The following is an 18,208-nucleotide window of genomic DNA, read 5'->3' as shown; positions in this document are numbered from 1 at the left end:
GCATCTAGTTAGGATGCCTCCTGGTCGCCTCCCTTTAGAAGTTTTCCGGGCAGGGATGGCACAAGACACGCTGGAGGGATTATATGTCCCTTCTGGCCTGGGAACGCCACGGGATCCCCCAGGAAGAGCTGTAGAGTGTCGCTGGGGAGATGAAATTCTGGTCTCCTGGACCTGTTGCTTCCACAACTCAACCTCGGATAAGCAGATGAAAATAGAGACTAGAATAGAATAGAATAGAATAGTCTTTATTGTCATTGTATGGGGTGGTACAACAAAATTTGAGGTTGTCACTTGCATCCAAAATGGATGGATGGATGATTTAAAAACATAAAAAGTTGCTTGCATTAATACTCTGTTTATGAAAGACAGATGGATGTAGCCATTTTGATATACATTTTGGTTTATGCCTTGTGAACTAATGTCCCAAAGCCTTGAGTTTAGTAATATGTCATCAGAATCTTAAAGAGGACCCACCAATAATGATATATACTAAGAAGGCTGTGTCCAGAAGCACTTATTATTCACTTTAGATAATGGACTACACAGAGAGATTGCTATTTTGTTTTGTATTTTGAGATTTTGTATACCCTATATAGAGTAAGGAGCATATTCCACTACTTAATGATACTCTCCGAGCGTTGCGCACCAATCTCAGAGCTGCCAAAAGGAAATGACACAAGCCAAAAGATCCTGCAGATCTAGCTAAACTCCAGGCGCTACTGTCATCATTCGCATCCAGTGTTACTGATGCAAAAAAGTCTTTCTACATCAACAAGATTCATAGTACTACTGACACCCGGAAACTTTTTTCCACCTTCAAAACTCTACTTAATCCTCCGCCACCTGCTACCAATCTAACAGCAGACACCTTTGCCTCATTTTTTACTGACAAAGTGGCAGCTATAAGCATACAGTTTACCGGACCTTATACCACAAAATCTGCATGCAAGAGTCCTACTGCATCATTTTCCTCATTACCCCTCTCGCTCAGAGCAGTGTGTCTAAACTTCTCACATGTAGCCGTCCTTCTACATGCCCGCTGAACCCCGTTCCTACTAATCTTCTCCAATCCATTGCTCCTACTGTAACTGCAGCAGTCACGCATGTGATTAATGCTTCACTGACATCGGGCACATTTCCTACCACATTCAAGCAAGCTCAGGTTACACTGCTGCTCAAGAAACCTTCCCTCCCTCCAACTCATGTGGAGAATTATCGGCCGGTCTCTCTCCTCCCGTTTCTGTCTAAAACCATTGAAAGGGCGGTCTTTAAGCAGGTCACTGATTACCTCTCACATAACAACCTCCTTGACCCAAACCAATCTGGGTTTAAAAGTGGACACTCCACCGAAACGGCTCTGTTGGCTATGACAGAAGCCTTAAAAGAAGCCAGAGCGACAGCTAAGTCCTCTGTACTTATCCTGCTCGACTTATCGGCTGCATTTGACACTGTCAACCACAGTATCCTTTTGTCCATACTCTCTAGCACGGGCATCACAGGGAGAGCACACTCCTGGTTTGAATCATACCTCACTGGTCGGTCTTTCAAAGTATCCTGGCTTGGTCACACTTCTGCAGCGCACCACCTCGCCACAGGGGTCCCCCAAGGTTCAGTACTGGGACCTCTTCTCTTTGCCTTATACACCAACTCACTGGGACAGATCATCCGATCACATGGCTTCTCATACCAATGTTATGCTGATGATACCAGCTCTATCTATCATTCCCACCTGACGACCACACGGTATCAGCACGAATCTCAGACTGTCTCTCTGACATATCAACATGGATGAAAGCCCATCACCTCCAACTTAACCTCCCAAAAACTGAACTGCTTGTCTTCCCAGCCAAACTAACCATACACCTCTGCATCCAAACTGAATCCCTATCTCTTGCTCCATTAAAGGTTGTTAGAAACTTGGGTGTCATGATTGATGACCAACTAACCTTCAAAGATCACGTTACCTCGGTTGCTCGTTCATGCCGCTTTGCATTACTAAACATAAAAAAGATCAGACCATACCTAACCCAACATGCCACTGAACTCCTGGTGCAGGCCATGGTCATCTCCTGCCTTGACTACTGCAATGCTCTCCTAACTGGTCTCCCAGCCTGTACTATGAGACCTCTGCAGATGGTCCAGAACGCGGTGGCGCGTCTGGTCTTCGATCAGCCTAAAAGAGCACACGTCACCCCTCTGTTCATTGAACTCCTCTGGCTACCCTTAGTCGCCCGCATCAAATTCAAGTCACTGATGTTAGCCTACAAAGAGCTTAATGGAACGGCTCCCATCTACTTGAGTGCTCTTGCAAGGGCTTATGTTACAACTCGGTCCCTCCGTTCATCACAGGATTGTCGTCTATCAGTGTATACACCTGGCTTAAGACAATCCAAACTCTTTTCATGTGTTGTCCCACGGTGGTGGAATGACCTACCAAGCACTACCAGAACAGGGGCATCCCTGTCTATCTTCAAGAAACTCTTGAAAACCCAGCTCTTCAGAGAGCACCTCCTATCCTAGCACTTACCCTGCATTTCCCTACCCCTTCTATCTTTGCACTTTATCTTTCTGCACTTCCTTCTATGCCTGCACCCTATCTCTACTCTGTCACCTCTGACAGAGTCGGACTAGTGGGTTCCTTCTATGTAGTTTATTGTTAGCTTTTTATATAGCTTATTATATCTTCATTTGTAAGTCGCTTTGGATAAAAGCGTCTGCTAAATACATAAACATAAACTTTGCAGTGTGGAAAGTAGTGTACAATCAATGGTCAGTAACCCATAAAATATACAGTATACAATACCATAATGCATTGTGCTGACGACTTTGTAGACCTGTAGCAAAACGTGTCTTACAAAGATGAGAAATTTCCTGTTTACACTTTTAAGGTATTTCAAGTTTTTCAGGAGTTTCTGAGTAATGCACAAAACATGATTTATGGTGAAGAGAAAATTACCTTTGTAGTGTCCAAAAGCATTTTTTAAAATTCAATTATGAGTCCATTTCTCCTCTGTACAACTCAGCAAGGAGTCAGAAGTGATTAAAGTGGCATCCATTTTAAGATGGAGGTCTATGGAGAATTGATTTCCTTTCTCGAAAATTGCTTCAAGTGACCATTCAACAGGTTGCAGTCTTTGGCAGATAGTGTCTTTCTTTTTGAAATTACCAAATGTTTTTCAAAGCATTCAAAGTCAATATTTGGTCCTAACTGCTGCCTTTACCTTAGGCAACCATTTCATCTCTAGTGAAATTAATCACTGGACCTTTGTGAGCTATTCCAAAAACTGTGATAATCCTGGCACTGAGTTATTTGCAAAGTTCAAACAGACTTATGCTGTTACTTGCACATTTGAAACCATTAGTACTTCTCCTTAAATTAAAATTTTCTTTCAAATGTTAAACTAATTCAGGTTATTGCGCAACAGCCTATAAATTCTTACTGCCTTGTTTTAAATATAGACAAAGTACATTTACAGACACATATGCATCAGTCATACCCTGTAATAATCATCCACCTACTCAGCACCTACAGAAATTGAGCTTCAACTGCTCACTGCTGTGTTACAGTAGTAACATGAAGTTACTGCAACCTTAGTTCCTACAAACCTGTTGTCATCATAGCTTCATCATAGCCTGTTGTTGTGAAATCATCAACAGCACGTTATTTGGATCAGCTACCAATACGTGTGTACTTGAAATGCTATCCAGAGCCAGAGGATTGAAACAGTTTAATAGTTTATCAACCTGAAGTGGAGCATGTAATCCTGTAGTCTCACAAATCCAACCCAAATCTCACTTTTTGTTCCAAGATTCTATAAAAAAAACATCCACAGTGAACTGAATAAGTCCAAAAACTGGAGGCAGGACTGTGTTGTGAACTGTAAAGATTTGATGTCCTAAAATGTGTGCACAACTCTTTAAAGTCAACTCTCTGCAAATGTATCCTAATGGAATCATAAACTGGCTATGATGGATAATTTACTAACACCCTAAACGTCTGCCACTGAATCTGGCTAAAATCATGGAATTATCATGTTTTTGAGTAATGTAATCGAGGAATGTTCCCATCAAGTATGGTATTCACAGAATAATATAACAGTATGGGATTCTCAGGTACCTTTGTTATTATTATTTCTGCTCATCTACTGCATAATTTAACAAAATCATTGTTCGATTTAACAGAACTGCCTCAAACCATCAAGATGTGAAGATAATTTTTTTGTAGGGTATCCTTTGTTACGGCTTTGCTTTGTCTTTCAGTCTTTATGTTCCTCTTTCTGAATCTACCTGCAGGAAAAATGTTGTTCATTGACCCATTTCTTGGATGCGCACTTTCCTCATCTCAGTACATATGCACAACTGCACAGAGTGTGTTGATATCACAGTGGTTTACTGAAAGTTAGTGAGGTATAGGATAACCATGTGTCAATATGTGCCCTGATGGAGTGGGTTAACTGAAATCTTTCCCAATCAAACAGAAAACACAATAGATATTTTTTGTGGGTTGTAATTCTGCGGTTGTCATTGGTACTCTTGACATAGTTCTGCAAACACACTTACACTTCACTATATACTGGCTAGATAAGACACTCACATCAGAATACATTTTTTGGATATTCGTTTATAAAATTATAAAATCTTGTTATTTTACTTATCCTACAGTTTTAACAAGCTTGGCACACATTATTCAGTGACTCAGGGCAGAAGACCATTTTTCATTATTAATATCCTCAGTACATTGTGGAAAATTGTGTTTAGTGCGAATTTTTATATATTTCCTTTTTGCCTTTTAAAAGGTAGATGCCAGTAGTGTGCTGAAGAAGAGGATGAACTCTGCTCCGCTGTTTGAGCGCCCTGCCAAAACATTTCCCAACCCACCTGTCAATGCCCAGGCTTTTCTGCAGCAAGGTTCAGCTGTGCCGGCCAACAATGTCCTGACTGGCACAAGCATCATTGACAAATACTCACGCATCCTCTTTCCCCTTTCGTTTGGCGCCTTCAACCTGGTCTACTGGATTGTCTATCTCACCAAGGACACCATGGAGATGTCCAGGTGAGCAGATGGCTTGGCTGTGACAAATAATTCCTGCATTGGTTTTTCCATGCCTGGAGCACTATGTGGAGATTATTGCATAAGAAAGTGAGTGAAGGTGGTACTGTTTTGTTGCGACTTTCACCTTACTGAGTAAATCTTTTGAATTTGATTTTTAGTTTGTGCACAAAATCAGCCTTTCCATTGTATATTTATGCACATGTTATGTACTTTCAAATGGCTTGGTTGTAAATTAGAATGATGGCCAGTAAATTGGTGGCTCATAATCCACCAGACCTTTCTCTGGACCTGTTATCTCTGTGAGTTGCTAAGCAGGTAAAGGAGTTGTAACATTAAAAATTATGCCTGTCTGACTTTTTCACCACTGTTTTAATTTTTCAGAAATTAAAAATAATGAAAAAAGGAAAATATTCAGTCTGGCACCCTGCATGTGCAGTACTTAGTAACACCCCCTTTGGCAAGTAAACACTTGTAAAGGCTTTGATTTGTTTTTTTCTTTAGTTTTTTTTGGGGGGAGACTTGTCTTTTCAAGCAATACTTTGTACAATTTATTTCTCCCTCAGACCTCAAATTGACCTTCACTGATCCTTTTACCCACCTTAAGTTTTGAAAAACATAAATCAATTCAGTCTAATTTAGTTTTTTAGCCAGTAAGTGTCTCAACTTCCAGCTCATCACACGATAACATGATCAATGCCCTTTGGCATCAGGTTTAATGTGGTATTTAGCAATATATTTCAGTGTGAAAGGTTATCCAGTAGAAGTCAGTAAAAGTCCCCCATTCAGACAATATCAAAATGCTGTCTACTATCACTACATCAATCTCTCTCATTATAACACCGTCACCATTGGCTCCAGCCAACACAGGAGGTACTTGAGTATTTGACTATTTAATCAATTGAGTTTAAAGTAGAAGGTAAGTGATTGTATTATTAGATACAACAGAAAAACATGATTTTGCCTGACTAATTATGACTTGAACACAAGAACATTATATGCTTTACCTCTGAAAAACTCCCCGTGTGACATGAAGCTGCAGATGGACAAAACAAAACCATCTTTTAAATTGATTGTGTGCACGTGAATGAGAAAGGTTGGAGTTAATATGTGAGTATACAGTATTTATCTTGATACTCTCCAAATGCCAAACCAGCTTGCAGGCGTCACTGGCGGTCTCTGTTGCTTGTTATTCAATGTTATGCGATGTATTTGGCACTGTATGATCCCAACTACCTACTCTATACATAATTTGTATGTGTCTGTGTTTTCTTTGCATATGGCTCAGTGAGTGCATTAAAAAAAGTTATCTCCTGTCTATTTTAGCAACATTAATTGGTAAAATACAGACTTGGATGAGTCATTTACTGGAAAGACAAGTTGGCAGTATTTAAGTTTTTTCTGAGGCCCAGTGCTGCTATAAGCAGTTCAGCATTGAGCAATAAAATCCAGAGATATATCTATAATTACTTGAGCGTGCCTTATCATAAGACATATGTAGATGTATAGTGTTGGTTTTGATCTGCAAATACCTGCACAATCAAATCAGTTTTGAAATTCTCAAACCTTTCACATTTTTATTTTACTTTGTAATTTTTTACTCATCTTTTTTTAAACATGAATAAGCTACAACTAGTTTTAAAATGTGTCAGAAACAGCTATGTGTATTCGCATCCTGCTCCAACAAAATTAGATCTTAATTACAGCTTTCAGTTTAAGTTCTCAAACAGTTCAAATATAGAATACTGGATTCAGATTCAGTAAAATAAGGCTGTGATTCCTGAGTGATTTGAGGCATAATCTCAGGTCTGACGTCAGATTTTAATTAAGTTTTAAGACAAGATGTGACTAGAAAACAGGAACCAAAGAGCCACTGTCGTGTTTAAGGTAAAGTATAAAGGCTCAGAGGCATATTAATGTAATTTCAAAACTGCCTATATGGGGTTTCCACAAGTACTGTCTTTCAAATTCACACGACAAACCGAATAATCTGCAGCCTTTCAAAGAAATGTCTACTACCAGATGAAACAGAGCTGCAGTGTTTTCATGACATCGAGAGATGCATGTTGCTCTCTTACATCACCTCTTCAGATCCTGTAGGGCATGACACTTTGACAGAATGCTGAGGGTTATACTTGTTAAAGGAGAAAGTTCAGATTATGAAGTGTGAGTGTGTGCACGCAAATGTGCATGGGTGCATATGCATCCAAGTTCATGTTTGATTTGTCCCAACCTTAAGCTCTGAACAGATGCGTATGCCTGCTCCACTCCTGACTCCAGGGCATTTCAACTGTGAGGGTTCAGCTCCTTTCATTCCCTGTCTTTCTGCTCCTCTAAAAAGGGAAAAGGCCCAAAGGCAGAAGCCGAGACAAGTCAGAGGACATGGCAGTGTTGGCAAGCATAGGGATAGCTCTGTGTGACTAACCCTCTTAGTGACACTCTCTTAACTGTTTCTATTAATTGGTAGGGACTGTAGGCTTGGGAGCAGATCCTGAAAAATTGCATGTTGGAGTGCAGCAGAGTGACAGCCTTTCAGCTGGGGTGATCAACTGCAATTAGAAATAAGGAAATAATGTTATATGGTATGCATGTCTGTTTTTGTAAGAACTCGTGCATGTGCACAAGGCCAAAACACGATAGCAAGAGCAACGAGTTGAGAGAAGTGAATAAAATTAAACAGATTGTGACAACACTATACCACGGAGCTTACAACTGAAAACCCCATTGGTTTTTAGAAACAACCATTGCGAGGAACAAGGATAACCACATGTTGTCACTCTGATTTAATGTGGTAATATCATGTGAACTATAAAAGTCAGGATGTCAAACATAAAATGAATAACTAACCAAACATGTTGACTGCAAGCAGAGTTGAGTGTATTTAAGCTCACAAAAATAGCTTCGTACAGACAGGGAAAAATATACAGATAAAGAGCATGTCATGTTTGAGTTTCCATACGTGGGGAACTCAGGAGTCCAAGGTGTTTTTTTATAACTCCACTTTACTTAAACAAGCTTTTCATGGGGAAAAGAAAGTCACTTCTTGAAAACATGACATTCCCTAATTTATCCTTAGATTTATGTCAACAATTTTAGGTTTAAAACTCTGGAGCCAAGTTTAATCTCACAGTAACATGTAAATAATGTCAAAGAGCTGCAGCTGTCAGAACCAACAATAAGTTATTATAGGGCTTGGCAGCATGTTACAGTTCTTCCCGGGATGACAAGAGATGCTGTCTCTCATTTCTGGAGTTTGGCAATGAGTGCTAAGATGACTTTGAGCTGTAACAGTACCTGAGCTGTGACTCATGAAGTTTTCCAAGTACAGCGAAAAAACTGAAGAAAAAAAAAAAAAGAGAAATCTGTAAATCATCTGAGGCAAAGGCATTTAGTTGATATTACAATGTAAATATTCAGTGATCTTCCTGTCACATGTGAAGCAACATCACTGGACAGGTTACACTGTATTAACTATTGGCACCGTAACTCCTGGGCATCCGGTTCTGTAACCCAGGAAGTTTTAGCAATTGCCCAAATATGACAATAGGCATATGAGAAAAAGATATATTTGTTTAAAAAAAAATAAGCAAGCTATCGATCAGTTTATCTTTCTTACATAGCAGCAGAATCAGCCTCAAACTACCTGGTACCATAGACTGTATGTGCTTGACGTCAACCTAATTTGTGAGCTGGAATGGAGGGAGAAAGAATGAGAAAAAGGCTAATAATTGTTGGCATCAAGTTTTAGCTCTGTTGTGTTGTGGATAGTGGGAGTTTTTTTTTTCAAAGGCAAGGGAGAGCAGGTGAGGCTGGAGTAGATGTTGTTTCCTGTCGCTACAGCAGCAGAGTGACGCTGTTTCATCTACAAGCTGAGCTTGGTGAAAAAGAATTATTCATCCAGCTAGCTTTGCTCTGTACTCCTGACATGTTTTTGTGACAAAGTACACCATTTATAAGTGTAACCCTTTTATAACCGGGTCGTGTGTTAAAACCCACACTAAAAGATGAAGCTTAACTCCTATCCAACGTCTTGTGGTAAAAGTCACATCTCAAATTGTAAGTCGGTCTAGGGTCGGAGACTATAGAGGATACACTTGACCTGTAACATTTATATAAAGCTCTAAGAATAAGTCACAAATCAAAATCAACAAAGGATCTCAGTTTAAAATGTATATTATCAACCACAGAAACACATGTGAAACTTTATTTCCGCTTTGAGTGCACTCTTGGTCTATAAACGTTGGCGCGCTTCAGTTGGAGCTCATAGTGAAACCTTTATTTTGTCGTACCTCCGGGTGCATGGGAAAACAGCCGGGCCAGGCCGCAGTTTAAGGATCGTCTCCGACCACAGCAACTGGCAACGACAAACCTCCGTCCCACAGCAGCAACCCCACGCTGTCCAGCAGCAGCAACCGCAGCGCTAGCCTAGCTCCCGCTACTGAACTTGCCTTGTGTCTCACCAACACAAAATAGCGGTGTGGAGTCCAACTCACAGACCCTCCGAGCTCGTTGGTCAATCACACTTCCACGTTGACAGTCCGCCACCGACAACACTCCACCCAGATGACGTACGTCTCAGCTCGTCTCCTCGTGGTGCTTTTTCTTTTCTCGTCTTTTCGGGGCTCTCCCGGAAGTGTAAAAAAACTCTTAAGGTCATGAACTGACGCACGTAACCGAATAATTTCTGAATGAAATTATATTTTTAAATCACTAATTTTAAACATAAATTATTTATACATTTTAACATCTTCCCATGAAAAAACTAAATTAAATATCAATTATATTTATCAGAGTATTACATAAGAAACTGAATTTTTGAATCTAAACATTTATAGCTATGTGAGCTGAAGAGGAAAAACCAAGAGAAAAAAAGTTTGGAAAGAAAAAAAATATATTCACTGAATAAGATAAAATAGCTTGTTCAAACTGTTCAAAATACCAAAACAAATAATCTGAGCTATCAGAGCATGAAAGTAACAAAGACATGCAGCACCATAAGTGCTGGACAGGTGAGGAGGACAAGATCTGTCACAAATAAAAAGCAACCATTGGCACACAAGCAGGAGCAGAAACTTTCAAACATGAGTTGCTTAATTCAAAATTAAGTTGTGTCAGCAAGCTCGAATGTGTGAGCAGCTCAAGTTTCTTCCTAGTGTTTTACTCCTGCTGCAAAACAGAACTCAGATTGTTCTCAGTTTGCCTCAGCTTCATATTTCAAAAGCCAGCTGATGCAACTTACATGTTCAATGATCTTTTATTAATTAATAACTTGAAAAGTGAAGAAGATTTAAAAGATTTCTGTACAAGATTAAGTCCCATATTTGTCAAAATTGATTTATTTAGTTATTGAGTCAAAACCAGGGTAGGTTTACAGAGCAGGTAATCTGCTAGTGTAGAGTTTCTGATCTTTGAATAATGGAAGCCAAATGCGTCATGTGATTGTGATCTGAGCCGCAGGCACATAACTGTCACGATCCTTGTTGTTTTGTATTTTTCTGGTTTAGTTTTGTATTCTGGTTTTCTAGTTTCTCGTCTGTTTAGTTTCCTGAGTTTTCTCTTGTCATTTCCTGTTTCCCTCAGTTTCCTGACTGTCACCAGTTCCACTCCCATTGCCCGTGCTAATTCTCCTCAGGTGTTGCATATCACTAATCATCCTCTCCACAGTATTTAGTCTCCAGTTTTCTTCTCAGTCTACAAAACTAAACCAGAAAAATACAAAACAACAAGGATTGTGACAATAACAAGCATCTTATTTTAAAACTTGCATGTAGCCAGGCCAATCACATTTAGATGTGACTACTTGTCAAAGGAAATTTCAGCCACACAAGTTCAGTGTGGCACTGAAAACACCAATTTTGGTGAAATTGAAGGCATTACTGTTTTACAGCCACGAGTCTCAGTCCACTGTTGACAGTGTATGCTTTCCCAGTTAACAATACTTTTCTTTGCTATTTTGATGCCCACTACACTGACCCCTTTGACTGTGAGTAAGATCCACCTTTTTGCAAATATTGGATTCATTAAATGAAAGCTGGAAATTCTTTTCACTCCAAAAAAATAAACACACAGCTCCAGTAGCTCATGAAAGCCGACCCCTGCTTTACTTTGTATTTTTGTCCTTAAATAGAAGACCATTCTGTAAAGATGAGCGGCACCAGAAGCAGCAATTTTCTGTTTGTTTCAGTACATGTGCAGGTGGTTCTATGTGTACTTCTGGGAGGATACGGGCATACAAGTGTATAAATGTGCTATGGCAGCAGTGCCTGGTGACTGCAGGCTATCTTAATGATTAGCACTATTCAGCGTGTGACATACAGGAAACAAATTAGTTGAAAACACTTCCTTCCATGAGGGGCCCCAGCTGGTTGGCTGACAGGTTGCTGACTGGCTGACATGCTGACTGGTATATGTGTGCTAACAGACAATAAGCCTTACACCTCTTTATTGGCTATGAGAGTGCTAGTCTTGAAAAACAACTTCCCCGTTGTTGGTCATAAATCAAACCACTAAATGCTGTTTCCAACTCAATTCCTATTTTTGACTGCGGGGCCATAGCCATAACTTTGGTGTAATGATCATTCAATTACAGGCCACTCAGACAGGGGGCGAAGAAGACCGATAGAAGCAGTAATCCACTATCTATCATGCTTCTCTCCTGTGCCTTGTGGGAACTGCTACAGCTTGCTTTTGTCATCCAGTTTGTTTGTGCTTGCATGAATGCATTTCTCACACATCTACTTGTGTTTCCATGGATGTCTGTAAGGTGGAAAAATGCGAATGTTTACAAATCCTTTCAGACAAATTGTTGTCAGAAAACTGCTCTCTGTTTCCAATTCATTCTTCAGACATATGAGCTATATTGGTTTAATCTCATACCCTGTGCAGCAAATTGTTCTATCTATTTCTTACTTTATCACTATGTGCCACTCTTTTAAACACATTCTGTCCCACTCTCAGATACTTCTGCTCTGTCTCTATACTTTCACAGCACCCCACTTCTCACTTTCTTTAGTACGGTGCAGTGCCTGTGCTTGGTCTCCTCTTTGATAAAACTCAACAGGCTAAGTGGAAGGGTGTCTCCACCTCATCTTTTCTGCATTAATCATCCAGCCAGTCCAGAGTAAAGAGGAATCTCATTCCTGCAGGACTGGACCAATCTCTGGCCCATCAGCCCCCTTTACCAAGTCTACAGATTATCCTAGTCGCTGGATTACTTGAGCAAATACAATTAACATGGAAAGCCTTGTCTAAGTTCAAGCTCCTTAAGAACCTATCAGAGTCTTTCAGCAGCTGCGTGACAATGGTTGAACACTCATCTGATGTCTTATGAAATTTTATGTCACACTGGATAAGATTACATGTTTTGAAGACAACAACACATTTCACAACTATTGTATAATCATTTTGAATTTAAATACATTAACCAAATTTCAGCTGATAAAACATTTGAAAGGCCTTCTTTGTTCATTTCAACATTTTCACTATGAGCCAAAAGTTTTTAATGGGTGATATGTCCTGGATGAAGGCAGATCAGCTGAAAACCTGAAATATTTTACTATCCACAGTAGGTTGTTAGAACTAGAAGGCTAAGGCTAATAAGATTTCAGCTTTTCAGTATTGGTTATGGGCGTCTTTCATTGCATACAACTATTTCTCTGGATTTTCTGAACTGTTTAACTATATTAGTCACAAAGCTAACGAGATCTCCAAATTATAAACAGTGACAGAATATTTCTATATATTATTGAAATACATTTAACCTAATTAATGCAAGGACATTTCAACAAAGCATGTTCTATTGCTTTTTTGTTTTCTTGTCCCTACAAATTGATCCCTTCTCTTTTTAGATAGAATTACATTTTGGCTATGTTGGTGACAACTGTCTGTTTGTTGGCTTCCGTGTTGCACATTAGTCTTTGCCATACTTTACATCATGTAGACATAAATACTTGCATCACAGCTGTTTTGAATTGTTTATTGAAACTCAGCAATCTATTTCTGTGCCTGTGAAATCTATTTCTGTGCCTGTGAAATCTATTTGCTTTAGCAACATTGCAGTCCTTTGACGCTAAACAGTACATCCAGTAAATTAGCATAATTTTAGGTGCCTATGGATTATTTAGCTTAAATGTCAAGACCCCATCATACAAAAATATACATAAACATTTTGAATGGTTAATTTTGATCCACCAATTAATATAGCCAAGCACGCAAACATTTTTATTCTGCAACTATAGTATTAACAAATGTTCCTACATTTCCAAGATTGCTATAATTCAGGCCCATGTTTGCACATGGACCAAGCTACCTACTTTCCACGAAAATTTTTCTCAACTCTCTAGCATCCTAAAACATGCGGGAAGCTGGCAGTTTTTGCCTTGTGAGCTCTCTGGATGAAAATGGCTCTCAGTGCTGTCAAAATTGTCTCCTGTTTTAACACATCAGGCAGAGGTGGTGGAGGTGTGAACTACCTGGCTGAGGTTCCCACATGAGTTTCACAAAGCCTTTTGGACAACACTGGTAGTGACAGACTGAATAAAATCCAATTTCAAATTCAGCCAGGAATGTATACAAGCCTTTACAACCAGAGCGAGCCAGAAGAAGCAGTTACATCATATGTAACATTGTGCGTTTGTTTCTGTGTGCAGGCAGATCTGGAAGGATCTGAAATGAAGTGGGTGGGCATGCGTAGGAGTCTGTATGCATATACAAATATGTTTGAATATGGTGCAATATGAAAATGATGATTTTTCAAAACATGCAGTATTCCATTTTTTTTTTTTTTTTACTAATTCAATCTCTCTTTTCTTGTTTTGTCTTTCAGGGATACCATCTAAGCCCAGAGTTTGTCTTCCTGGAAAACACACACACTCATACAGACAGACATGAACACACACACTTATATACTGCATATTTACAAATGAAAATAGATGACAGACGCTTGCCAAACACTCTTTCACTCTGTCTTTTTGAGTAGTCCCAACAAAAGTGAGTGTTTTCATTACAGTTCTACCAGCTCCTGTTGCCAACTTGACCAGTGAGGTCAAAGCCACGTGGGTCTCCAGCTCTGGAACTTTCTCAAACAGCTTTATTTCTTTATCTAACTTCTCCAGTGTTTGGAAAAAAGTGTTATGTGTAAGGAATTTTGTTATATGTGTATATCATGTCCCCTTGCCTGAGTGGTTAATACTAGCAATGCTGCAGAGCCAGAAATAGAGCCATGATACCAAGCTATTTTGTTGTGCTTTTATTTTGTTTGTCTGTACAACATGCATGCATTTCCAGAAAATAGAGTGATTTGCATGTGCGTTTGAAGTGACACATCCCCTTCCCTGATAATTAGAACACACTCGAGGGAAAGAGTGTACTCGGCGTCTTGACTGAATCCATTGTGACTGACTGACTTGCAGGAACTCTCTTACTGCCAGTTCTTCTTTCCACTCCTCATTTTTTTCTCCAACAACACTAGTTTTTGGTTCATTGGCTTAATTTCCCTCTGCTGATGGAGTACAGAGGATGTGGAGCAAAACCTTCAAAGGGTTTATATGGTGTGCTCCACAGATACTGTGGCTTCATATAGTATATACACTTTCACATGCACATTCAAATAGAGAAACGTGCATATATAAGTACAGGGGGAAAAAATAAAGTCAGTAGAATATGCACACATGCCACTCACATAAACTTCATGTTTTCGAGATTTTCACTTTGGCTGGATTATATGACCCAGAATTCTTATAGACATAAATAAAACTTAAGCCCTTCTCAGACATGCTCTCCTTTCCAATCATCTGACTGCAACTGAACGAGTTGGCTTCATGTCTGATTGAGCATCTGAACGCTTTAATGTAAAAAAAAACATAACAGTAAAGTGTCTAGTCAGTAGTAATTATATAATTACATTAATGGATAGGCACAGACTAGTAGAGACAGGTTAATTTGGTAGAATATATGCTCCGCTTTACTGAGCAATAGCACAGATCATGTAAATAAATTATCAAATAAATAACAATGCTTTCCAATGTTTCCTACCCTATCGTTTTCACTATAGTTATCATTGGCAGTGTTTGGAGCATTTGTTCCACAAAGCCACAATTGATGGAATTTTTATTTTTTTTTATGTTGGAGTTGGAGTTTTTAGCATATACAAATAGATGCAGTGGACATAGGAGAGGCAAGTATGGACAAGCTCAACTAGGGCTGTGTATAAAAAACAGGTTAATTTTTTATTTGAATGATTCATTACAAATTAACAAAAAACTCTGAGATCAGTCTTTTAAAATTTGCCTGTAATTGTGGATGTGTAAATGTTCTGCACCTCTTTAAACCTCAGTTTGGTCTTATTTTTCATACAAGTACAAACACCAATAGTAGCACAGCTGCCATACACTGATCTCGCCAGCCATTGGGAACAACATCAGGTACGATGCCTATTGAGGAACTGGAGATCAAACTGGCCATCTTCTGATTAGTGAACGATCATCTGAGCTATGGTAACCCCATAGAGTGTTGTGACAGGAAATAAAGGAAGGAAGAGAGAAAGATTTACATTGCCATTTACACTGCTTGTTGTGTACACTGCTGTCATTCCATAGAGCTTGGCAATAACCCCTCATTCTCCAGAGAAGATTAGAGTCTTTATAAGTAACGCTCTTTACATTTCCCTCTTTCTTATTTCTATTTATTTTAGTAATTGTAATTAAGGTTGCTAGTTCTTTCTTGAAATGACAGCCAATGTTTTCGTTTTTAAAAAAGCGGCAAAAATAGGAAATGAAATCTATCACCATCAACTATACAAAATGCCAAGACGTATTCATTTATAATCCACTTGTGCAGATTTGCATATGCTTATGCACAGTTCCCAATTAAATGAAGAGTCGCATGTTAAAGCCATGCGGCGTCTAAAAATAAGCTGGTGTGTTTACTTTCTCATGTCATCCATCATCCACAAGGATGTTCTCATTAAAGGTGTTTCAAATTAACAGAGGCATCTTTTAAAATGAAAAAGTCGAACAAAGTACCATAAAAGTATAGAGCTCGTATCGTAGCAGTCGTGAAAACTGTGCACTTTCAGAGCCTGTTTCATAGTTGCTTGTGATAAGAATCCATGCACAGACTTTGAAAGTCCAGTTTATGTCCTTAAGAAGTAACAAGTGTTTCTTGTTCTTTAATATTTCCTTTGGAAGCCAAGTCTCATATTTTCTTTAATATTTGTATTATATAAGAGAACTTTGACTGATTTATGAACAGGCCAGCATGGTATGGCTCAGTTCAACTGTGCTGACACAATAATTCAGTACTGCATGAGTAAATATGCAATGTAAAAAGAGAAGTTTTGATTAACAAGCTGCAAAAAACTACACTGGATAGTTCTTTAGAAACTCACATTGCATCCAACGCCAAGGAATGACAATTGTTTCAATCGATATCTCCTTGTGACAGTCTTGGTTTCACCAATATAAAAGATTAACACAAAACCGTTTTGTTAAGGTTAAGGTTATAGTTGATTGGAAAAAAAAGAAAACTTTAATAGCAGGTATATGGACATGTGCTTCATGTCTTTGTTTTTCTGGCAATGAAATTATGTGTGATTTCAGCCTTGGGTTGTGCAAAGGATTGACTTATCATAAAGCCTGTTGTCGCATGTATTATCTTTCTTTCACATGTACACTAGAAGCCTAAAGGATTGCCAGTCTGTATTGCCCTGTACATCAGGCTGTATTGTGAGAAAACCTTCCTGCCAGTGAATTCACCCAGATACTGGACCGCTGGCTGAACCCCAATAGAGTTTTGGAGCTCTGATGACCTTCCACCTTCAGCGGTGACCATGTTTCTCAGCAGTATAAAATTTACTCGCGCAGTGAAACAGAAATAAACAGCAGAAATTGTGTGTGCATGTTTGAGTGTATGTGGGTTTCTCTATGACTGAGATTGTTTGCTTTTATCAGTGAACCGAGCAATCTGCCCTCTGACCCCAGCATAGCTGCTCAACTCCATCACACCACTGCGAGAGCCACATGTGCATGACCTTTTTATGCTTTTTAGGGCTCCTGAATGTAGAGGGTTGTGAACTCCATAGAATACAGAATACTATAAATATCGTGGCTGTGCCCACAAACTGCATGGACTTTTTTTATTCTTTTTTTAGCCCATCTTTAATAATTTTTCGCATTTCTGTGCTGCCATTTGGCCATTACCTGTCAGACAATGAATGCTCTACACTTTTGTTTATGTGTAGAATTTGTTAATATGATTAAGTATTTCTGTATGTTTGAATTCCTAATGTATAATCCTGATAAGATTAGCAGCACTGAATTAACCACATTTATTTGTTCAAATGACGGATGGCAGCTTTAACATTTTCACTGTATAATTCCTTAATAATTGTTCCCTGAACACACTGCTCTCCATTCATTTTATTGTCACAAAAGGGGTCAGTTTTTATTGCAACAGAAAACAATATATGCATATTCAGGTCTTTCAAGCCCTGTTGATAAATGAACCCGTATTTACTTTTCCCACAGTATCGTATATTACTGTGGTTAATATAAATATAAATTTTTTCTCTTCAATTTTGTATAAAACTACCATTGCACAATGACAATTGCAGTCTTATAAAAAAACTTCAACAACTTGAAGCTGCTGAATTTTTAGAATACAGTTAATTACGTAAAACATTTGAGATGCAACCTCTGTAGCCTTTAACAGTAGGATACTTTTCTTACCATTACTGCAACAGGCTTCATTGTATATCTTTGACAGAGGCATTCATACAGATGCTTATATTTTTTCTTTCTGCATAAATATACTTGTTATGAAAAATCTTGTATTAAACTGGTTTCATTTGTTCTTTTTCATTGACAACATTGTATGAAGCTGTTTTGATTCTTATTTGATTCCTCACACATGCATGTTACCATGCTCTAAATTGGCTTCCTTTATCAATCCCACCAACCATAGCACTGATTTGATATAAGATGTTACGAGAGAGAGCTGAAATTATGGTTTTGTCAGTGACTCACATATTTATGTAATTCAGTCTTAACATGGTTTATTCTGTGAGCAGGTTAGAGAACAGTGAACCTCCATTTCGCTCTCCTCTCACTATGTTTCAGTCTTTATTACACTAATAACCAGCTGGCAGGCAGGAATAACAAA

General features: G+C 38.8%; 1 protein-coding gene across 1 annotated transcript in view; it reads left to right on the top strand.

The window, feature by feature from the left end:
• gabra6b (gamma-aminobutyric acid type A receptor subunit alpha6b) overlaps positions 1-17,907 on the top strand; it is a 33,579-nt gene extending 15,672 nt beyond the window's left edge. The window contains exons 9-10 of the mRNA XM_072374505.1: positions 4,797-5,053; positions 13,875-17,907. Coding sequence (XP_072230606.1) covers positions 4,797-5,053; positions 13,875-13,887 — 270 coding nt within the window. The 3' untranslated portion in view covers positions 13,888-17,907. The remainder of the gene's footprint in view (positions 1-4,796; positions 5,054-13,874) is intronic.
• Positions 17,908-18,208: the final 301 nt, after the last annotated feature.

Source organism: Leuresthes tenuis, unplaced genomic scaffold (assembly GCF_036924035.1).
Source record: "Leuresthes tenuis unplaced genomic scaffold, fLeuTen1.0.hap1 SCAF_21, whole genome shotgun sequence".
Taxonomy (NCBI): Eukaryota; Metazoa; Chordata; class Actinopteri; order Atheriniformes; family Atherinopsidae; genus Leuresthes; species Leuresthes tenuis.
This window is presented reverse-complemented; position numbering and strand designations above follow the sequence as displayed.